This window comes from Trichomycterus rosablanca, chromosome 1 (genome assembly GCF_030014385.1).
Source record: "Trichomycterus rosablanca isolate fTriRos1 chromosome 1, fTriRos1.hap1, whole genome shotgun sequence".
NCBI lineage: Eukaryota > Metazoa > Chordata > Actinopteri > Siluriformes > Trichomycteridae > Trichomycterus > Trichomycterus rosablanca.
This window is the reverse complement of record NC_085988.1, coordinates 65,595,805-65,620,625: the sequence shown is the minus strand read 5'-3', so window position 1 is coordinate 65,620,625 and position 24,821 is coordinate 65,595,805. Positions and strand designations below refer to the sequence as shown.

Genomic DNA, 24,821 nt, shown 5'->3' with positions numbered 1-24,821 from the left:
TCCGGTTTCCTTCCAGAGTCCAAAGACATGCAAGTGAGGTGAATTGGAGATACAAAATTGTTCATGACTGTTTGATATAACCTTGTGAAATGATAAATCTTGCGTAACGAGTAACTACCATTTCTGTCGTGGATGTAACCGAAGGGTGTAAAACATGACATTAAAATCCTAATAAACAAACAAACAAACTTAAATACACATGTTCAAGACTTTACTGTCCTAGCCAGGTGTCCACACAAGACAGTTGGCTGTGTCTAAGGGAGGAAAGGTTGAACAGGGACTCTTCCTACTTTTTCCAGGCACTTGCAAGAGTTTGTGTGTGTGTTGTCACATGAAGCCTAGTGTGGCTCTCCAGGTGTAATACGGCTCTGTGTGGGAACCCAACACTGGCAGGTGATAAAAAGCCAAGGGAGTGTGTGGTGACTTGGCACTCCTTGATCAAATCTGGGGTTGTGCAAGCAGCAGCAGATTCACAATGGAAAATAAAGAGGGTTCAATTGAAAGAGGGGAAAAAGGAAAATGCTAAATGTGCTATTTCATTTTGAATCACAGGTGTGAAAGTCGAGCAATTTCAATGCTAATTTGATGTGCTTGCTGCGCTCTCTAATCAAGTTATGTAAATCATCAGTAGCACCATGGTGACATGGATGTGCTGTGACTGTCAGCTTGTAGTGCGGTATTCTATCCATTTTGAAAATGATGTAAAATGTGACTACAGCATGTCTGTGTATTGCTGGTGCATTTTTCTGTTGTCTATTAATAAGAAAAGTGTCCTTAGTTTAAATAAAAACAACTGATCTCCATGCCACATTAAACATATGTTACTGCTAGGATTTTTTTTTTAATACAATACCAGGCGGCATGGTGTCTTCGGTGGGTAGCACTGTCACCTCACAGCAAGAAGGTTTTGGGTTTATTCCCAGACCAAGCCGTCTGGTTCCTTTCTGTGTGGAGTTTGCATGTTCTCCTTGTGTCTGCTTGGGTTTCCTCTAGGAGCTCGTTTCCCACGGTCTCAAGACATTAGGTCAAGGAAGTGAGGTGAATTGGAGATGTTCTCCCCGTGTCCGCGTGGGTATCCTCCGGGTGCTCCGGTTTCCTCCCACAGTCCAAAAACATGCAGCCAGGCTAATTGGAAACTGAATTGTCCTATAGATACCTAGCCGCTAGATGCACAAACCAGTGCATTGTAGTGCCGGTCCCAAGCCCGGATAAAAATAGGAAGGGTTGTGTCAGGAAGGGCATCCGGTGTAAAAATTGTGCCGAATCAATGCGGATCATGATCCGCCGAGAGCCAACCCAGGAACTGAACGGGACAAAGGCCAAGGAAGAAGAAGAAGTGAGGTGAATTGGAGATACAGTGGGGTCAAAAAGTATTTAGTCAGCCACTGATTGTGCAAGTTCTCCTACTTAGAAAGATGAGAGAGGTCTGTAATTTTCATCATAGGTACACTTCAACTATGAGAGACAAAATGAGAAAAAAAATCCAGGAAATCACATTGTAGGATTTTTAAAGAATTTATGTGTAAATTATGATGGAAAATAAGTATTTGGTCAATAACAAAAGTTCAACTCAATACTTTGTAACATAACCTTTGTTGGCAATGACAGAGGTCAAATGTTTCCTGTAAGTCTTCACTAGGTTTGCACACACTGTAGCTGGTATTTTGGCCCATTCCTCCATGCAGATCTCCTCTAGAGCAGTGATGTTTTGGGGCTGTCGCTGGGCAACACGGACTCCACAAATTTTCGATGGGGTTGAGGTCTGGAGGACCAGGACCTTGAAATGCTTTTTACGGAGCCACTCCTTCGTTGCCCGAGCGGTGTGTTTGGGATCATTGTCATGCTGGAAGACCCAGCCACGTTCCATCTTCAATGCTCTCACTGATGGAAGGAGGTTTTGGCTTAAAATCTCACGATACATGGCTCCGTTCATTCTTCCCTTAACACGGATCAGTCGTCCTGTCCCCTTTGCAGAAAAACAGCCCCAAAGCATGATGTTTCCACCCCCATGCTTCACAGTAGGTATGGTGTTCTTGGGTTCTTCTTCTTCCTCCAAACACGACGAGTTGAGTTTTTACCAAAAAGTTCCATTTTGGTTTCATCTGACCACATGATATTCTCCCAATCCTCTTCTGGATCATCCATATGCTCTCTGGCAAACTTCAGACGGGTCTGGACATGTACTGGCTTAAGCAGGGGGACACGCCTGGCACTGCAGGATTTGAGTCCCTCTCGGCGTAGTGTGTTACTGATGGTAGCCTTTGTACTTTGGTCCCAGCTCTCTGCAGGTCATTCATCAGGTCCCTCCGTGTAGTTCTGGGATTTTTGCTCACCGTACTCATAATTATTTTGACCACACGGGATAAAAGCTTGACCCCAAGGGAGGTTATCAATGGTCTTGTATGTCTTCCATTTTCTTACAATTGCTCCCACAGTTGATTTATTCACACCAACCTGCTTGCCTATTGTAGATTCACTCTTCCCAGCCTGGTGCAGGTCTACAATTTTCTTCCTGGTGTCCTTTGACAGCTCTTTGGTGTTGGCCATGGTTGAGTTTGGAGTCTGACTGTTTGAGGCTGTGGACAGGTGTCTTTTATACAGATAACGAGGTCAAACAGGTGCCATTAATACAGGTAACGAGTGGAGGACAGAAGAGCTTCTTAAAGAAGAAGTTACAGGTCTGTGAGAGCCAGAAATCTTGCTTGTTTGTTATTGACCAAATACTTATTTTCCACCATCATTTACGAATAAATTCTTTAAAAATCCTACAATGTGATTTCCTGGATTTTTTTTCTCATTTTGTCTCTCATAGTTGAAGTGTACCTATGATGAAAATTACAGACCTCTCTCATCTTTCTAAGTAGGAGAACCTGCACAATCAGTGGCTGACTAAATACTTTTTGGCCTCACTGTACAAAATTGCTCATAATGGTGTTTGACACTGAACTTAAATTGATGAATCATGTGTAACCAGTAACTACCTGTCGTCAATGTAACTAAAAATGCAAAATATTAAGTTTAAATTCTAATAAACAATCAAAAAATTGAATACGATACTGCAAAAATGTTTGGCTTTATATTATATGTACAAAAAAAAAAGCACAAAAAAGATTTTTAAGTCTGTGTATTCAGTGATGAACATTTAAATAAAATACACTTTATTTGGGGAAACGTATTATTAGTGAATTATATGTAAATATGTGACATATTGCTATATGTATAGATCTTGGTGCTTTGGTGCATTGTAATGAAATGTGTTCATTGTATTTCACTCAATCACATTTATTGCCTCTTCTTTTTACAGGATCGGAAGCTGTCCAAATCAGAAAGACAGCGTTTTAAAGAGGAGGCAGGAATGCTGAAGGGCCTGCAGCACCCCAACATCGTGCGCTTCTATGATTCGTGGGAGTCTCCCTGCAGAGGGCGCAAGTGCATCGTACTGGTGACGGAACTCATGACATCAGGCACCTTAAAGACGTGAGAACTGGTTTTCTTCTCCCTCATCAGATCAAAGAATTAAATATGGTATTTAATTATTATATAACTTTGTATGTGGATAAATGTGTGCCATACATTAACACCACACACCGTGGGTCCAGAATTATTCAAATTTTGATTTAGTAGCATATTAGGAGTATTATACTTTCTTTTTCTTTCGGCTTCTCTCATATTTAGGGGTCACCAGAGCAGATCTGATCTGCATACCGGACTTGGCATAGTTTTATGCCCAATGTAACTCTCCATTTTTTCCCATATTTTATTTAAGCATTTTCTCCCATTATATTGCTGCTTACGCCTCCTCCTACCCGCCGCAGCCCTTAGCTGAACCCTTTTCACCCATGCACTCTGCACAGGCACCTCTCTATCTGCCAATTAAATTGTTTGAAGACCCCGTCCACATAGTCCAGTCATCCCACCCTAGCAGAGACGTGTCGAACCGAGGAGTTCTGAATCTCCGCGCTGGTGTGCTAGCGGAATATCCTGCTGCGCCACCTGGGCACCGTAACTCTTCATTTTTTTTATCTGGGCTTGGAACTGCCCCTACGAGCACAACGACAAGTGCACCTCCCAATCACTAAGCTGAGAGGCACTGGTAAATTAGTGGTTAAGGTACTGGACTAGTAATCAGAAGGTTGCTGTTTCCACCACACCAGGTTGCCACTATTGGGCTTCTGAGCAGGGCCCTTAACCCTTAGTTGAGCAAATTGTATTCAGTAATAGTTGTAATTCACTTTGGATAAAAGCATCTGCTAAATGCAGCACCTGTAAATGTAAATGTTTTAGGTGTAGATTTTTACGCATAGGCTGATTTTCAAAATCAGCAGCATGATTTTGCCAGTTGCCAGGTTTTTAAACCTTTATACCTAGGGGTACAGGAATGTTGATCCATGTGTGTTTTAGAAATTATTGAAACATACCATAATTAGACAAGGGGCTCAGGTGGTGCAGCAGGAAATTACACTAGAGATAGATATAGATATACTTTATTTGTCATACAGTTGTACAGTACAATTAATTCTTTCTTTGCATATCCCAGCTTGTTTGGAAGCTGGGGTCAGAGCGCGGGGTCAGCCATCGTACGGCGTCCCTGGAGCAGATAGGGTTAAGGGCCTTGCTCAAGGACCCAACAGTGGCTGCATAGCAGAGCCTGGATTTGAACCGCCAATCTTCCGGTTGATAGCCCAAAGCTCTACCCACTAGGCTACCACTGTCCCTACAACAGTGGTAGCCTAGTGGGTAGAGCTTTCTACTACTACTACTCACTAGCTCACTACTACTACCACTATTAGCCTGGGCGGTCGTCTACATACAGACATGGTGGTCAATGGATTGGCATCCTGGAAATTGGGGTGGGTTGCTACGTTGCGCCAGACTCACCGCACCCTGACAAACGAATGAATGAAATGTACCAAAGTTAGTACCACGAAAAAATCATTTGATCGCACATTGGATTATATCTATATGTAGGTGTTTAGAGAATAATAATGATATTAGGAATAAAGTATCACATTTTGAGGCATCTTACTTCTCAGGTTGCTTCTAATTTGCAGCTTGGTTTATTGCTCAGCCTTCCCACTAAGTTGCTCATTCTCTCAACCCCCTAAATCAGACAGAGATGATTTCTAAACACTTTGTCACACTGGGTTGCTCTTGGCAATTGAACAAGGTTACATAACGAAACTCGTCTTTTTGTCCTAGTTTGTCCTTTTTGTCCTAGTTTGCCCTTCTGATGCTCTTTGAAACTAAGGACATTTGTTTAACATGATGTGTTCCCTTCATGACACTTCCCCTCTGGTAATACTGAATGCAGCAGAAATATTGTGGGACGCTTTAGGGAATGAACATTAATAGCAGGTCTCTACAAGCTGTGTGTGTTGCACCTCAGACACTAACCAGCAAAGCGGCTTGTTTTGTCTGGTGTAAAACTAAAATACAGTGAATTACAAGTTATCGAGTAGATTTAGAGAAAAAAAAATGAGGTAGGGATTGCCAGATTTAAAGCAGTATGCCACCTCCGTGACAGGTGCAGAGTGGGCCGTTGCCCTCTCGCCGGCTGCTGGGAAAGGCGAGCTCGTACTGCTAAGCAGATGGAGCAGAAACAGGGGCCCAGACCCAGGCTTAGCAGCGCCCTCATGTGGATGTGGGGATTTTGGTGCAGCCACACATTTAAACCGCTTCAGTCAATAGCAAATTTAGCCATGCAGTGAATGATTGTTTTGACTGTCAGAAACTTCGTGATCTGTTCAGTAAAGACAAAATAAATGAACTATAAAGAGTGCAGCATGGTGGCTTTTCATGCTGAAGCAGGGCTCGGTGATATAACAATATACACCGATCAGCCATAACATTAAAACCACTTCTTTGTTTCTACACTCACCGTCCATTTTATCAGCTCCACTTACCATATAGAAGCACTTTGTAGTTCTACAATTACTGACTGTAGTCCATCTGTTTCTCTACGTTCTTTTTTAGCCTGCTTTCACCCTGTTCTTCAATGGTCAGGACCCCCACAGGACCACCTTAGAGCAGGTATTATTTAGGTGGTGGATGATTCTCAGCACTGCAGTGACAATGACATGGTGGTGGTGTGTTAGTGTGTGTTGTGCTGGTATGAGTGGATCAGACACAGCAGCGCTGCTGGAGTTTTTAAATACTGTCTCCACTCACTGTCCACTCTATTAGACACTCCTACCTAGTTGGTCCACCTTGTAGATGTAAAGTCAGAGACGATCGCTCATCTATTGCTGCTGTTTGAGTTGGTCAACTTCTAGACCTTCATCAGTGGTCACAGGACACTGACTACGGGGCACTGTTGGCTGGATATTTTTGGTTGGTGGACTATTCTCAGTCCAGCAGTGACAGTGAGGTGTTTAAAAACTCTGTCAGCATAGCTGTGTCTGATCCACTCATACCAGCACAACACACGCTAACACACCACCACCATGTCATTGTCACTGCAGTGCTGAGAATGATTCACCACCCAAATAATACTGCTCTGTGGTGGTCCTGGGAGAGTCCTGACCGCTGAAGAACAGCATGAAAGGAGGCTAACAAAGCATGCAGAGAAACAGATGGACTACAGTTAGTAATTGTAGAACTACAAAGTGCTTCTATATGGTAAGTGGAGCTGATAAAATGGACAGTGAGTGTAGAAACAAGGGGGTGGTTTTAATGTTATGGCTGATCAGTGTATACTGTCTGATGATAGATTTGGCCCTGCTGTTTTTACCACAGTATGCTGTCAACTGTTACCCTACATTCACGTTAGTATATCTGTGGTAGCGACAAAACTATTTTGAGCTAATTGCAGTTTTCTCCTGCTGGGTCTCCAGCTGCATCCTAGTATGGTATGTATTGATTCCACTGATGGCGCACTAATTTGCAAATCTGAGATAGCGAATTCACTGTTTTAATTAGCTCTGCCCCCAGGAGGAATTGAATTTACATTTACATTTGCTGCATTTAGCAGACGCTTTTATCCAAAGCGACTTACATTATCACTGAATACAATTTGAGCAATTAAGGGTTAAGGGCCTTGCTCAATGGCCCAACAGTGGCAACTTAGTGATGATGGGGTAACCTTATGGTTACTAGTCCAGTACCTTAACTGCTAAGCTACAACTGCCTTATTTGGATTTTGCTTTAAGCTTTGTTTTTGTTTCTTTGGAGCCATTCAGGGGTGGACTTGCTTGTGTGCTTTTGAATACATCATGCTGCAAAACCCAACTGCATTCAGCTTTAGGTCAAGTGACAGGAGAATATTCTTCTTAAGGATTTTCTTATAGAGAACAGAACTCATGGTTCTATCAATTTTGACAAGTTGCCAGGTCCTGCTGAAGTAAATCAGTCCCATACTATCACACTACCACCACCATATTCGACTGTTGGTTTGGAATGATGATAACTTCATACCAGATGTAACAGAAGTCTGTCTTCCAAATCGTTTCACCTTTGACTCATTGTTCCTCAGAATTGAAAGTCTTGAAGGTCATCTGAATGATTTTTGGCAAAGGCGAGTTGACACTTTGTTCTTTTTGGTTAGCATTGCTCAGCAGCCTTGCAACTCTCACATGGATGACATTTTTGCCCAGTGTCTTTCTTATTTTGAAATCACCCTCACTGACCCTAAGTGAAACAAGTGGGACCTGCAGTTCTTTAGATGCTTGTTTAGGTTCTTTTTGTGTCCTCAATGTTGGAGAAATTTCATTAGGTCGGCCACTCCTGAGAAGGTTCACCACTGTTCCAAGTTTTCTCTGTTTGTGTATAATGGCTCTCACTGTGATTGGCTGGAGTCCCAGAGCCTTAGCAATGGCTTTGTAACTCTTTCCAGATTTTAATGACTTTATTTTGCATCTGTATTTGAATCTCTTTAGATCGTGGCATCATTTGCTGCTTCACATTGCCAAAGAGGTTCTATTTCAGTAAGGTTTAGATCCAACAGGTCTGGCAGTAATCATGTCATATCCTAATGAATGGAATGATTATTTGAAAGCTGCATTTTGCTTTTACTGATGTTATCTTCATTTTATATTAAAATGAGTTGGAAGATCTGAATCAGTAGAAGACGTTGGGATGATATACTTTTTTTCACAGCACTGTATCATTAAAGTTCAAAGCAATAACAGTCTTTTTTTTAGTCTAGAGGTCACACCCGGCTCAGAACTATGTAAAGCTAATTCAAACAGGAAATCTTCCGGCAAATTGTACATCATTAAAGGAGATATTTGCCATTCATTCTCAGGACAGTCATTTATTAAATGCTGTGTTATGTCACAGCATCATTTTACATATATTTAGACAGATGCCACAAGGTGCTGGAATCATTTCTTTGATATCTTGAAATTTTGCTCCTTTCTGCCTATCTGTGAGCTGTCATGCTGCAAATCTCCTCTTCTGCCATGCCATAAAAGTGCCCTACTGGATTCAGAATTGGGGGCTAAGATTCAGGTTAAAGGACACCAAACCCTGTAATGTTATTGGAACCAATGGCGTAGGCAAACATGGTACATCTATACATGCATTGTCTGCAACTTGTACATTGCTTGTATACTGTATTTATACTGGAGAGATACCATCAGCCAGAACCAAATTCCTTGTGTGTATCCACATACTTGGCCAATAAATCTGATTCTGATTCTGATTGATCATGCAATGAAGACCTTTCCCGTACCCCAAGGTGAATCTTTGGCAGTATTGGATTGGAACTCAGTCCTGCAGTTACAACATCAGCCATTGGCCTGTCACAGCTCATGCATTGTTTCTATTAAAGCTATAAAAATATTTCTTTTAAGGTTATGCCAATTCAGTCAGACTTTTAGGTTGCATTCAGGCAAAAGATTGTAAAGTGGGAGTGTCCTATCCGAATACCAGGATACTTGATCACCCAGTGTAATTCTATGCCACCAAAGACCACACTGAAGGGCTTTTGTCAATCTATTACTGCTTATGTAAACGTATTTGCTTGCTTTTTGTGTGAGGTTGTTAAGGTTTATTAGTCTGGGCCCACCACTGGCTTAGTAAATACCCTTTAAAGGGCTTCCTGTATGGTGTCAACTAGTGTAAATTAAATAGTGATTGAATAGCTGATTCTCGTAAACTTCTCCACTGTTGCAGAAAATACCGTAGATTATTATCTTCTACACTTTAGAATACATTACGAAACAGTAGTGCGGCTCTTACGCCTCCGTTGGAGCTGTTGAGAGATGGGACATTTGTTATTTTATTGGTGTTTTGCCAAAGTCTTTAACTTTTAGAACTCGAATCTGGCTTTTGGCCCAAGTGTCAATCAAGTCACCTGCTTAAAGCAGCTTCTCTTATCAAACATTCCTAGTAACATTCCTCCCATTAAAAAGATCCTGTTTTTCTTACAAAATTAACCAACCAGTTCCTGCCTTATTTAAACAAACATGAACTTTTATTCTTTTCAAAAATAAAAATGGTTCTTTCTCTGAGGGCTTTTTGCTGTGTTTAAGCAGTATTTACATACCCTGCACTGCTAACTAGTTTAAAACCACCCAAAGCTCATAGAAGCAGGTGATACGTGAGTCATTTAACATGTTTGGCTTCTGAAAACAAACCTGACACATTTAAGCTTGAAAGAACATAAAAGCTTTCAGTCAACAGGCTTTGTAAACTAGCGCTGCCTTATCTGATTCTTATCAAGAAAAACGGGTTGGGTTCCCTACGTTAATGAGGATGCAACATTAATCATCATCTTGCTTTGAGGTTGTAAGTATTGCCATGGAAATAGGAAAAAATACATGCTGTATTATTGTTCATTTCCATCTCATTTTTAAAAGAATGTCAGATTAGGAAAATTATACATAAACATATTTATATTCACTTCATTTCCTGCCTCAACTTTATTAGTTTTTATATTTTGAAGCAGGTCTTTTATTTAAGCAAATTACTTGATTACCTTTTCCCCCCATAATTTATAAATCTAATCATTTTGTTCTTTCAGACGCTGTAGCATGTGCTCAATCATTTTCTAAAAGGAAATCATTACTTGCTCAGTCATAAAAGGTCTTGAATAGTTTGCCTTTTCCAATCCAGATCTGGTGTAAACAGCTGGGCTAAGAGCGAATTCTAAAGAGACGATTCTTCTTTTTCAAGCTGTGAGAATTTACACAAACACTGTGATGTAAGTGATGTAAAGTAATCATTAATCTCTCAACAATAATTCATAATTACAGCAGCACTCACACTGCATTGTACTTTTATAGCACAGTTTACTCCCCAAAGACCCAAACAAGTGAGAATGTTTTATATTTGTTTAAACATTTGAATGTATTAAATTGAAACTGCACATTGCATGGGAGATAAATCCACTGGTAAAACACTGTACTGTAAACAAATTGTACAAACATTTAGCTCACATGTGTCAAACTAAAGGCCAAATCCAGCCCACCACGTCATTTTATGTGGCCCAAGAGAGCTTAAAAGACGTATGATTGTCTTAAAATACACTGCAAAATCATACATAAACTGCATCTCCCACAATGTATGCCGATTTTGTGACCCGCAAAGTGACCGCATCATGCCACTAGATGGCAGTGTTTCCACATCAGCGTTTAACTGAGGCAGTTTTCCAACAAGTGATGTTGAGAAATATTTACAAATAATCCTAAAATGTACAAGAAGAGCAAATTGAAGCGGAAAGAAGGGAATTTAATGAAAGATGGGAAAGTGAATACAAGTTTGTGCTTCAAGAGGAAAAAACATTACGTCTTTTGTGTTATGAGGCTGTGTCTGTGGTAAAGGAGTACAATATAAATGTAGATATACATTAAAAATAAACAGTATAAATTTGGCATTTTGACACCAAACACAGAATTTAGCCTCCAAGAAAAACAACAAATTGTCCCAGACTTAAAAAGCAGACAATCGGACCTTTGAGGGCCACCATAATGCAAATGTGGCCCTTGGTAAAAATGAGTTTGACACCCTCTGATGAATTGTCAGTAAAATCTGGTATTTGTTAATTTTCTTAAACATTAATTTAACAATAAGAATCATACGAAAGTACAAAAAATATTTTTATTGTTTTTACTGATCAACTTTGTGTGTTGTGTAAATATAAACACATTTTGAATTAGAGAATTTGATGCTTGCAAAACACTTAAAAAATTTAAGGATGAGCAAAATAAGAGTGAAAATTTCTTTATATGTTAAAACTACACTGTTTTAAAACATTCCACAATAAACAGGTTAACTGGCAATGGGTAAGGGTATCAACCATCAAAGGCTTAGTCCAAGCAAAGATGGATCACAGCTCACCATTTGTGTCAAACCATGTTCGAGAACAGTCAATCAGTTAAAAAAAAAAAACGTGTTTCAACACAAGATTAATAATTAATAATTTAGTTTTTTTCTATCATCTACCCTACCTAATACTGTCGAGATTCAAGGGATGCGAGAATATATCTGTCTGTTTGGGGCAGTTACAGACCCCACTGTTAAATAAGAATAACCTTCGAGCAAACAAAAGGTATTGCATGAGAAACAGTCATGCTACTGTTATTAAAAATAGTCACATGGGCTTAGGGCTACTTTGGAAAATTGTTGTCATTTAACACAGTCCACCGCTGCATCAAGAAATGCAACTTGAACCTCTGTTATGCAGAAACAAAGCTATACTTTAGTTCTATATAGAATTGACGCTGAGTTCTCTGGGTCTGTGGTCATTTCAGATGGGATGTGGAAACTTCTTGTGGTCTGAATCCACAGTTTAGCTCATTTTCTAGAAAGAACATAGGTCAGGTTGAGTCTACAGGTCGGGAATTATAGACAGTCATTAACAGAATGGGTTCACCTTCCACTGGAGAACATTGAGTTTAGGATTCGTGGAACTTAAATGACAGTCATGAGCTCCAGTTTCCAGCTTTTTTTCTCTCACTGAGAAGTTTGTTGTAATGAGGATTACCAGGCTAAACCCTGGATATGGCGCACCTCCAGAAGATTTGTTTAGGGCAAGCTAATCTAATGAAAGTTCATAGGGCCTGCGGCTCCCATCACATGCTGCTGTCCTCTGCTGGACCCTAGCACAGTCTATGCCTGGGAGCAGGAAAAGAGCCTGTCTTCTAAAGTTTACATCACAAAGATATCTGGTAAATTTAATTAAATGTGAATTGTGTTATTTGTCTTCCTGATTAAAGCAAATTGGCTTGTGAATTAAATTAAAGATAAAAACCCATTTGTCAGTTATGCCTTCAAAATAAAATTAGTGTTTTAAAAAAATAATATGTATTAATTTTATCACTCTATCTCCCAATCTAGTCATTTCCAAATACCCATATATACATCACTCCTCATTGCTGCAGACTTCTACCTTGACTGAGAAGAGCCTGTAACTAACACAAGTGTATAGTAGCCAGCCACTTCTTTTCACCTGCAAGAAATTTACATTTACATTACATTATCGGCATTTAGCGGACGGCTTTATCCAAAGCAATCAATTGAGGGTTAAGGGACTCGCTAAAGGGCCCAACAGTGGCAACCAGGCAGATGTGGGGCTTGAACCAGTGATCTTCTAGTTACTAGAATAGAAGAATAGAATACCTTTATTTGTCATCTATACATGTACATGAGTACAGTACAATTAAATTCTCTTTTTAATATATCCCAGCTCATTTGGAAGCTGCGGTTAGAGCACAGGTACGGCGCCCCTGGAGCAGAGAGGGTTAAGGGCCTTGCTCAAGGGCCCAACAGTGGCTGGACAGTGAATGGTAGAACAGGGATTCAAGCTCTCAAACTTTCGATTGATAGCCAAAAGCTCTACCCACTAGGCTATTACTGTCCCAGTGGACCCCATCCTGTACTTTAACCACTGAGCTCCCACTGCCACTGCATGAGGTGGGTTCACACATGGATCAGCATAACATAGTATCAAAAGTCAAGCACCGATCTCCATTATTTTTCAAAGGCTGCAGTTACAGCAGTAATAATGAATTTCTTTAACCTACCCATTCTCAGACACTGCCAATCAAGTCCGTGCAGGCTCCAAGCACAAGCTGGCCAGTAGCTGAGCTGAGATTCGAACTCGAAGCTCAAGATGAATCAGATTTTATTAAAGCTTAACTTTGCACCTTGACCCCACTTCTTTATGTTAAATAATATCAAAGCTGCTCTGTATGCACTTCTTTCATACCATAATGAGCTGTGAGCTTTTAAAATGGTTTAAATGGGCTTTAAACAACTTTTAATGAGCTGCTTTTATCATCTGAGCTTATTTGAACTGTTGGCTTCAGCTATGTTTTTAATATTTAACCAGAGCATCAGTTGTTATGGGACGTTCTTCATCTGCAGCCGAATGATTTATGTAATTTTTTTGTTGAAACAGCCTAGACATTGGGAGGTGCACTGTCAATGCACTGTCAGTGCTGGTCCCAAGCCCAGATAGAACTAGGGGGTTGTGTTAGGATATCCTGGCTGTTTCAAGTCTGGTAAGAAGACCAGAGCTGTTGTGGTGACCCCACAATTTCCCCTGATTTTACCTCCAGGTTTAATTCAGACCTGTGTGAAATGCTAAGCTGAATCTTGGTGAAAGCTGAGGTGATGTATTCAACTGGGATGATGTAATTCCCTGATTTTACCAGTAAATTTATAATTTTCTTTGTGTTGCAGGTATCTGAAGCGGTTTAAGGTAATGAAGATCAAAGTTCTGAGGAGCTGGTGCCGACAGATCCTCAAGGGCCTTCACTTTCTTCACACCAGGACTCCTCCTATTATTCACCGAGACCTTAAGTGTGATAACATCTTTATCACAGGCCCCACCGGCTCGGTTAAGATCGGAGACCTGGGCCTGGCTACTCTAAAGCGTTCTTCTTTTGCTAAGAGTGTTATAGGTACGGCCTGGGTGTTCAGCTTTTTGTATTTTCTCATTTTGAAGATCTAGTCGAATGGGTGTGTGGCTCTGTGTAAAAGTGTGCAGGAGAAATTATATTCAAAAAAAGTATATTTGGATATTTATTAGCAGCTTGTTGGTACCAAGGCAACAGTTTTGGTTGAAAACCACAGTTTTCCTGGTCATTCCTGGAGTTTCTGGGATGGGCAAGCAATGAATTCTTTGTTATTGGCTAGACTGATTTTCCTGTAAATTAGGGGTAAACATACTTCCCTGTCATAACAAAGATCTAATTGTTTTGTAAATGAATTGGATGATACCACTTTTCACCTACAGTTGAAGTCAGCAGTTGGCAAACAGTCGTTAATGACGTGTCTTGAGATTTCAATGACTTAATGACTGAATCACTTCTTAAACAATAATTTAAACATACATTTTACATACATAGCCATTATACATAGCTACCTAATTCTCTTACAACCTGTAAGCCCATAGTGGTTTTAAGTTTGCTTGACTGAAACGATGCAGTCGGTACTGTACACGTGTTGGAGGCGTGTGACGGTTGCGACTCTTTTTCTGTGGTGGTTTGCAGCAGTGGAGACTAATGACGATCGGGTAATTGGATACGACTAGATTGGGAGAAAATTGGAGGAAAATTAATTAATTGGCTGTATTTGAGGGTGGGAAGCTCAGACAGGGTCTTTTTCCGCTGCTGTATGTGATATGGCTCTCTGTGTGAAAACCCAACGCAGGCAGTGTGTATAATTTCCTCTCCTTTATCTCAACCTGCCTTTTGTTTACATAAATTGTCTTTTTTTTCCTTCAGCATTTGTTTTGCCCCTTACTGTGCTGTATACACCAAACATTATGACCACCTCCTTGTTACTACACTCACTGTCCATTTTATCAGCTCCACTTACCATATAGAAGCACTTTGTAGTTCTACAATTACTGACTGTAGTCCATCTGTTTCTCTGCATGCTTTGTTAGCCCCCTTTCATGCTGTTCTTTAATGGTCAGGACCACCACATGACCACCACAGAGCAGGTATTATTTAGGTGGTGCATTCTCAGCACTGCAGTGACACCGACAAGGTGGTGGTGTGTTAGTGTGTGTTGTGCTGGTATGAGCGGATAAGACACAGCAGCGCTTCTGGAGTTTTTAAACACCTCACTGTCGCTACTGGACTGAGAATAGTCCACCAACCAAAAATATATCCAGCCAACAGTGCCCCATGGGCAGCGTACTGTCAATACTGATGAAGGTCTAGAAGATGACCAACTAAAACAGCAGCAATAGATGAGCGATCGTCTCCGACTACATCTACAAGATGGACCAACTAGGTAGGAGTGGACAGTGAGTGGACATGGTATTTAGAAACTCGCACAGCAGCGCTGCTGTGTCTAATCCACTCATACCAGCACAACACACACTAACACACCACCACCATGTCAGTGTCACTGCAGTGCTGAGAATGATCCACCACCTAAATAATACCTGCTCTGTGGTAGTCCTATGGGGGTCCTGACCATTGAAGAACAGAGTGAAAGCAGGCTAAAAAGGTATGTAGAGAAATAGATGGACTACAGTCAGTGATTGTACAAAGTGCTTCTATATCATAAGTGGAGCTTATAGAGAAACAATAGAGAAATTGAATTGAACTACCCAGCTATACTCGTGCACTAGTAACAAATGTAGTGTCAGTCAGTCCGTGCACCTGTTCCCCCTGCTAGCAGAATATCTCACAAAGAAAAACCCTGTCAGTTCTCTACTAAATAACTATAGACAGTTTTCCTGCTTCCCCTTTCGTCACCTTTGTCACATCTGTAACTTAGTTGGCTCTGCTGGGTGACTAAAAGTGCCAGACTCAGAGTTCTGAATGCTTTCTTTGATTTAAGGTACCCCTGAGTTCATGGCTCCCGAGATGTACGAGGAGAAGTATGATGAATCGGTGGATGTCTATGCCTTTGGGATGTGCATGTTGGAGATGGCTACCTCAGAGTACCCGTATTCGGAGTGTCAGAACCCTGCACAAATCTACCGTCGAGTCACCAGCGTGAGTATCTTACTTCATCTCGGATCCCTTGCTTTCTTTGTAATCTTGCCCACTCTTTTTCATCCTCAGTTTTTTATTCCTTATACTTTGTCTCTCGGCCAAGTACGGTTGAGTCAATACACAGTTTGGTGGATAAGGTGCTCGGGTGGGGCAGCAATCTATTAGACATTTTCATCACTGCTGAGTGATGGATTGGTGCCGTGCGATGGATTGGCACCTTGTCTAGGGTATTCCTGCCTTGCACCCAGTGTTTTCCAGTAGAGCCAGGCTTGCCGCAGCCCTGACCAAGATAAAGCGGTTATGAAAATGAAAATAAATACTGCCTTTTTAACAATTTTAAATAATAGGCATACTTATAAGCTTCTATATTTCCAAGAAATGCTGGTGTTTCCCTGATTGACACTTTTCTGTTGCCCTATTAGGGAGCCCCAAATGCCAAAGAATAAAGAAGCATTTATTACATAAATAATGCATCAGCTAAAAAAGAACAGTAAAGTACCTATTACCTCTACTTTTGCAGATATTTTGAGCGCATTAGTCAGTCAGTTTGTATTATATTATTACGTTATATTACATTATATAATGTTATATTGTATTAAATTATTATATTAACTCCAGTCCTATCTATGAGTATGATCTGTTTCCATCTCATGAAGCACCTAAATAAAACACAGGGACAGTAAAAATTTGGTCTTATAACAAGCACATGGTTGCATTCAAGACATCATGTTAATTTAATTTGCCTTTGCTTCAACAATAACTTGGTGCTTTTAATATTTTAGGCACATGTCACTTTGGGCCATTGTTGTTGTGCAGAACCTCTTACAGAGTGTTGTTGTCAATGTGCCGTAATGGATGACCTTCAACTTCAGCCCATGTTATAATTCTTTTGCTTTAGCAGGGTAGGAAAGGAAAATAAATCAATTATAAGTCTGCTGCATTAAAGACTGATCGGTTAAGTGGTTACATGATGCCCAGTGTTCTTCATGGCTACTGTGGGTATTTTTAGTCTTGATTTCAAGGCAATTATGGTACCTGGATTTAAATGCACCACTGAACATTGATTAGACGTTTTAGGGTAAGAGAGGTTGTTTTGTATTCTTTTTTATGCTACTCCATTATTTAGTGATTGCCACCCTGAATCATTCTGGTCTACATACCTTATTTGGCACAGTTTTATGCCAGATGCCCTTCCTCATACAACCTAACTTAATTTTTCCACGCTTTGGACCAGCACTGAGAGTAGGGTGGCCATTTCTATGACCCCAAAAATGAGGACATGACAGTGGGTAGTCAGGATAGTGTCAACAGCACACAAAATTAAAACCTTTATTGATACAATTGTGATGCAACCAAATGAACCAGAAAATTGCCATATTAATGAATGTTCTACACACCACATTTAGAGTCTACTTGTGATACTTTAGTATAAAAAGCATGAAATTCATCTTTCTTAATCTTAAAAATGAAAGGGTGGCGAGTCCACCACTCAAAGCTGTACAATGTTTTTGTTTCTGCATATTGACAGCATGAACAGTTATTAAGACTTATTAATCAACTAGCGTTTCAGGGCCGTACGTTCCGCAATAAAGTGTTGAATGTCCTCACAGAAATGTCCTCACAGTAAGTGGTGACTGGTTTTGGTTGGTGACTCAAAACCAATGAAATACAAGTAATTTCTTTTGACATGTTCATAAGGCAATGACAGGCAAATAAATTGTGATCATCACAAGCATTCAATTAGCTTCTAAAGAAGGACAAATACATGTCTGTCCAGGCATTGTGCCGGACTGCAGACAAGCAGGCAAAAAACGGTCCTAAATGAGAGTGTTCTGAGAAGTGCACTTCCCAATGCCTAAGCTGTTCAGCCACAACCCCCCATACATAGCCACTCATGTCTGTGTAGATGCTGGTCAATAGCACCTCTGAGATCCAGGGTTGAAATCTCAGTGGTGCTATCAAACAGTCAGGCATCTACACAGACATGATTGGCTTTGTCTAAAATGGGAAAGATGGAACAGCCTAGCCTTTGGGAAGTGCACTTCAGTGGGCTGGTGCTGCACCACCCGAGCACCTAATGGATAAACACAATATATAAATTCATTCGTAAATTAATCATCAATGTAAATTAACAAGCAAATTCAACATGTGGAATCATGTGTTGTAAAAACAATAGTTTAAATAAAGCACACGATCAAAATGACTCAACTGCGATTCGTTGTCTGCCAATATGGACGTTTGGAATATCTTGGCTGGAGATGAGAGAAGAGATGCGTCCCAATAATTTAACTGATGCTTTCTTGATTCCTCTCTCATATTTATTTCAGCCTGTAACCCAGAAATCAATTCTTGTAATGAGCTTAGAGGAACTAAGTGTGAAGGATGGGATGCTTCTAGAGTGAAAATACACCAGGGTTTCCAATACAGAAAAGGTTTTTAAAGGTTTTTTTTGTAATTGTGATGAAAGCCCTCAGTCATTTTAAGAGTACCAGTTCACTCACTCACTCACTCACATCTAGCAGTAATATAAAGCAGTCAGTCCACATTTGCATATTTCTGGAAGGTGGCAACTAGAACAGCTTGAGGAAAATTACATGGACACAGGATTGAAATGCCAAACCTCTTACAGATAGTGACTTTAGGTGAGAATCAAACCCAGGTCCTTCTGACCTTTGTAACTGACCTTTCCTCCAAAAAAACAAATACAAAATAGGAAAAGGCTTTGGTGGCTATTATCAAGGGCCAAACTCTGCTTATAAATAGTGTCATAAATAGTTTTGTTACAGAATTAAAGATGTTCAAAAAGCAAAGCCTGTTGTAGTACTGACACTGTCTTCTGTTGTTTCTATAAACTTACTCAGAAAGAATAGGTTTATGCTAACTTTCATAGAGTGATGTTTTTCTTGCAGATTAGACTTAAAACCAAGTCTTATCGGCCGCTCAGGTGGCGCAGCAGTAAAAACAAACGCTAGCACATCGGAGCTGGGATCTCGAATACATCGTCTGGCTGGGCTGAGCGGCCACATGAACAACGATTGGCCTGTTGTTCATATAGAGGTGGGGTAGTAGTAAGTAACTGACCTCTGCAGGCTGATTGATGGCGCCTGCACAGGGGCGGGGAGGGAGTGCGTTGAACAGGGTGTGTCTCTCCGTACACAGGGATGATCCGCATTAGCACTCATCTAGTGCAGGTGAAAAGATGCATATGGCTGCTGCTCACGTGTCGGAGGGGGTGTGGGTTAGCTTTGTTCTCCTTAAATCAGAGCTGGGATCGGCATTAGTGGAGAGGAAGTGTGATGTATTCGGGCAATTGGACTCGTTAAAAATTGGGAGAAAAAGGGGAGAAAATGCATAAACAAAATATATATATATATATATTTATATATATATATACGTGTGTGTGTGTATATGTATATATATATATATATATATATATATATATATATATATATATATATATATATATATATATATATATATATATATATACAGTGTATCACAAAAGTGAGTACACCCCTCACATTTCTGCAAATATTTTATTATATCTTTTCATGGGACAACACTATAGAAATGAAACTTGGATATAACTTAGAGTAGTCAGTGTACAGCTTGTATAGCAGTGTAGATTTACTGTCTTCTGAAAATAACTCAACACACAGCCATTAATGTCTAAATGGCTGGCAACGTAAGTGAGTACACCCCACAGTGAACATGTCCAAATTGTGCCCAAAGTGTCAATATTTTGTGTGACCACCATTATTATCCAGCACTGCCTTAACCCTCCTGGGCATGGAATTCACCAGAGCTGCACAGGTTGCTACTGGAATCCTCTCCCACTCCTCCATGATGACATCATGGAGCTGGTGGATGTTAGACACCTTGAACTCCTCCACCTTCCACTTGAGGATGCGCCACAGGTGCTCAATTGGGTTTAGTCCATCACCTTTACCTTCAGCTTCCTCAGCAAGGCAGTTGTCATCTTGGAGGTTGTGTTTGGGGTCGTTATCCTGTTGGAAAACTGCCATGAGGCCCAGTTTTCGAAGGGAGGGGATCATGCTCTGTTTCAGAATGTCACAGTACATGTTGGAATTCATGTTTCCCTCAATGAACTGCAGCTCCCCAGTGCCAGCAACACTCATGCAGCCCAAGACCATGATGCTACCACCACCATGCTTGACTGTAGGCAAGATACAGTTGTCTTGGTACTTCTCACCAGGGCACCGCCACACATGCTGGACACCATCTGAGCCAAACAAGTTTATCTTGGTCTCGTCAGACCACAGGGCATTCCAGTAATCCATGTTCTTGGACTGCTTGTCTTCAGCAAACTGTTTGCTGGCTTTCTTGTGCGTCAGCTTCCTTCTGGGATGACGACCATGCAGACCGAGTTGATGCAGTGTGCGGCGTATGGTCTGAGCACTGACAGGCTGACCTCCCACGTCTTCAACCTCTGCAGCAATGCTGGCAGCACTCATGTGTCTATTTTTTAAAGCCAACCTCTGGATATGACGCCGAACACGTGGACTCAACTTCTTTGGTCGACCCTGGCGAAGCCTGTTCCGAGTGGAACCTGTCCTGGAAAACCGCTGTATGACCTTGGCCACCATGCTGTAGCTCAGTTTCAGGGTGTTAGCAATCTTCTTATAGCCCAGGCCATCTTTGTGGAGAGCAACAATTCTATTTCTCACATCCTCAGAGAGTTCTTTGCCATGAGGTGCCATGTTGAATATCCAGTGGCCAGTATGAGAGAATTGTACCCAAAACACCAAATTTAACAGCCCTGCTCCCCATTTACACCTGGGACCTTGACACATGACACCAGGGAGGGACAACGACACATTTGGGCACAATTTGGACATGTTCACTGTGGGGTGTACTCACTTATGTTGCCAGCTATTTAGACATTAATGGCTGTGTGTTGAGTTATTTTCAGAAGACAGTAAATCTACACTGCTATACAAGCTGTACACTGACTACTCTAAGTTATATCCAAGTTTCATGTCTATAGTGTTGTCCCATGAAAAGATATAATGAAATATTTGCAGAAATGTGAGGGGTGTACTCACTTTTGTGATACACTGTATATATATATATATATATATATATATATATATATATATATATATATATATATATATATATATATATAAACAAGTCTCATCTTTTAATTACAACCTCCAATTGCTAAGACAGGACAGAAAGCCCTCTCACACTAACAGCTGTGTTGTTAAGGACAATCCAGACAGCTCTCATAACAGCTTGCCTCGTGTCCTCGGTGTGAGCTTAAGAACAGAAGGTTCTAGGTTGGCCTCTATGAAGTCGAGGCAGAGTTACAGATTTTCTGTTCTTATTCATTAGCACCTTCTTAGAGATGATAGGTGATGGGTTTTATTCTTCTGAACCTTTTTTTAAAAAGGAAACCTGGAACAAGACCTAGATTCTGCTGGCCTTATTTACTCCATCTATCTCACACAGCCTCTGGCTTTTTAAATCTTCTATTGTCCATTCATACCAGCACAACAGGGTTTAAAAAGAAGAAATTCAATTTTGATGCAAGCAAAGGGCATTCGAAGCTCAGTGGTCTTAAGTTTACCCCCTTTACACATCTGCCATCGCTGGCCGCCACCCAAGTACAGTTACAGTATGTAACTGTAATTCACATTTTGAAGTGATTTCGTTTTCTTTCTGTCAGCGTCCACATCTGCAGGTTTTTATCTAAAGCTGTGTGAAGTCAGTCTGTGTTTACAAGTGTGATTCTTCCTTTAGTACATTTTATCTGTTTCATAAGAAGGTATGTATTGTTGAGTTTGGCCAACACAAAAAAATAAGAGTGTAACCTCAGTTATGTAATTAGTAGTTTGGTAAGGGGCATGTTTTATGGATATTTGTTTTGTAGGGCTGATGACATCAATTTTGATGTTAGTCTAAACTTGTTTGTCAAATCTAAATCTAATCATTTAAAAGATTATGGATGTAATCTAGACCAGGGGTTTTCAACCTTTTTGGACATGCAACCTCTTCCGTGTGCCGACCTTGAACTTGCAAACCCAAACCCCTGCAATCCCCCATATGGCACCATCAACTTAGCTTTTATTAGCTTGGCAAGCTAAAATAATATAAACAATATAATAACATTATATATTATGGTTAGCTCCACAGGCAGAACGAGTGTGATTTGGCTGTCGCTCTGTGGTAATAGCCAGTTTAATTAAGCCTCCGACCAGTAAGGAAAGTGAGTCATACAAAATGTTCTGTAGTAGCTGATGTTTATTTAAAACCACAGCATTCATTAATAACAGTAAAAACAGAGAGCTGACTGAGGAAAGAAACTCAGAACATGCACAATTCATAAGAACCGACTCCTGAAACATTTATAGCGATACTGTGAACAGAGCATCTCCCATTATACACCTCTCTTAAAGACACACACACACACACACACTCATGTCCTATAACAGGAGTCATTGTTTTTGTCACTGATTTATCTTCACTGTTAGCCCTAGGGACAGTTGTGGCCTGGTGGTTAAGGTACTGGTCTAGTAATCCAAAGGTTGCTGGTTCAAGCCCCACTACTGCCAGGTTGCCACTGTTGGGCCCTTGAGCAAGGCCCTTAATCCTCAATTGCTTAGACAATATATACTGTCACAGTACTGTAAGTCGCTTTGGATAAAAGCATCTGCTTAATGCCGAAAATGTAAATGTATTTTTAAGTTTTGCTAGACAATGATCCTTTTTTTCAGACTGAGCTGGATAACATAAGAAGTATGTGTGTGTGGTCAGCGAGACTAATCAAATATGTCTCCTGTGGGTGAAAAATGAATTGCTTTAGTTTTAGAAGTAAAAAAAACTCATAATGTCACGCCCCCTGGATAGGTACTCGCACGGCCCCCGGGGGGGGGGCACCCCACAGGTTAAAAACTCCTGATCTAGACTAGACTACAACAACCTTTTCCTGTCATGTTTACTCTCCTCCCAACACACATCTTTCAATCATTTCGTAAAGACCTGACATAAAAAATATAATTAAACATTAAGTGGATTTTGTTTGCATTTGGTGGTGGAAATGCTTTGAAGGATGGTCACAATTTGGTCTGTTTTGATTTCTGTGGACTATCAGCATTATTAGGCACAAATCGATCCTGATTTTTCATATGGAAAGCTATGCTAGATGTGAAAGTAGGACTACTCTCAAAAGAAAAATGTGAAATATTGGCACACTCTTATTTGTTTATAAAGTTTTTGCTTTTGCAGGGAGGTTAGTTGTCAAATTGCATAATTTACAGGTAGAAAAAGAGCGGAGAACCTTGTCCAGTGAAAAGGGTGTATTATCTAAAAAAGATAAAGGATGTTACATTAAATACTAGAATTGATTTTAGAGCATGCTGTACTTTATGTACAAATGCAGCTTTTAATACATTTGGATTTGGTGCCAGTTTAAAATACCTCTTGATCTGAAGTATTTTTTGGCAATGTAAGCAACGGAGTAAATAAATGTTTTGTTTTTTTCATTTTCTAAGGAAGTAAATCCAATAAAAGTCGGGTGGGTAGAAAATGTGAAATTGTTGCATATGATAAGTGAAATACATTGAACCTTGAGTGGTTCTTTCAGGGCACCAACAGAAAGCAGCATAAAAAGTGTGGCTCATCCGATATTTCATGCCATATTCATATCAACCCTGTTTCCAAAACTCATTAAATAAACACTAACACTGGGTGACTAAATCACAGTCACAATAACAGCTGCACACATGGGTTATGTATGGTTGACTGCCAAATTTTCGTCATCAGCTAATAAAAATGCTTTGACATTTAACACTCAGCCTCATGGTGAAATCTTACACATCAGAGTCCCTGTTAGAAAAACAAGGTTAGTGTCCATTTATTCACCAGAAGTAAAAACTTCAATAGTATAGCAACACATTGCAAACGTGGATGAATAGCAGCAGTGTAATGGATCACTGTGTATCACTGGGTAAGTATAGTCTAATAATAATAATAATACATTTTATTTAAGGGCGCCTTTCAAGACACTCAAGGACGCCTTACAATACAGATTAACATCATCAATAAAAGTCTATTAAAGAAAAGGCACGTTTAAAAATTTAAGTTTTAGGACGAGATTTAAAGGTAGTGAGAGAGTTATTAGCACAGATGTCAGGAGGAAGAGAGTTCCAAAGGTGTGGAGCAAAGTAACTGCAGGAGGCAGCACTCTTTATTCAGGTGCCTCAAAAGCCCGAAGAAGAGGCTCAATCTCAATACACAGACCACTCCAGCTATGCTATAACATGCCAACAGCACAGTGGGGTCACTAATCGTAATACAATTAACCTGAACGCTAACTATACAAATTCCCGTAAACATGGACATAAAACACATCAGCGGTCACATCTTAGTAACTGTGTGGATGAAAGCCAAATGCTATCTTAACCACAAAACCCCATGTAAATACTTTTTAAAATATGCTTTGGCCGTGGCCGCACGGCATTCTTGGATGGCGCACTCCCACAGCGATGATGCACGCAGGGGACCCCCCCCCCCCCCACCACCTATTATAATGGCGAACTGGTGGGTCGCCACAATATTAAAGTCAATACACTTGAAGTTATTTAGGTTCAATGCTCCAACAAATCTATATTAGGAATTTGTCTAGCATGTTCCTGTAACAGTCTTTTTCTCACTGTGGATCTTCAGTGTAATCATGTAACGATCTCCCTAACATCCTAACAAATCCTATCTCTGTGCAGATTGTTCTTTAATAAGAGACTCTGCAAGCTTTGACAGTTGGTCATTATCTCCAACTGATTGAGTTCATTCAAGTCAAAGTGATTTGGGCTCTCGATGTTCTCATGAAGATGCTTTAATCCATCAGACCCTTAAACACAATCAACGCGAGTGCTGCTCGATGAACCTGAGTGGAAA

The 24,821-nt window shown here is 40.4% G+C and overlaps 1 protein-coding gene across 9 annotated transcripts in view; it reads left to right on the top strand.

The window, feature by feature from the left end:
- wnk1b (WNK lysine deficient protein kinase 1b) overlaps positions 1-24,821 on the top strand; it is a 136,650-nt gene that overhangs the window by 68,933 nt on the left and 42,896 nt on the right. For all 9 annotated transcript variants that reach the window (XM_062995224.1, XM_062995177.1, XM_062995199.1 and 6 more), the window contains exons 3-5: positions 3,305-3,477; positions 13,627-13,847; positions 15,745-15,902. In XM_062995224.1, coding sequence (XP_062851294.1) covers positions 3,305-3,477; positions 13,627-13,847; positions 15,745-15,902 — 552 coding nt within the window. The remainder of the gene's footprint in view (positions 1-3,304; positions 3,478-13,626; positions 13,848-15,744; positions 15,903-24,821) is intronic.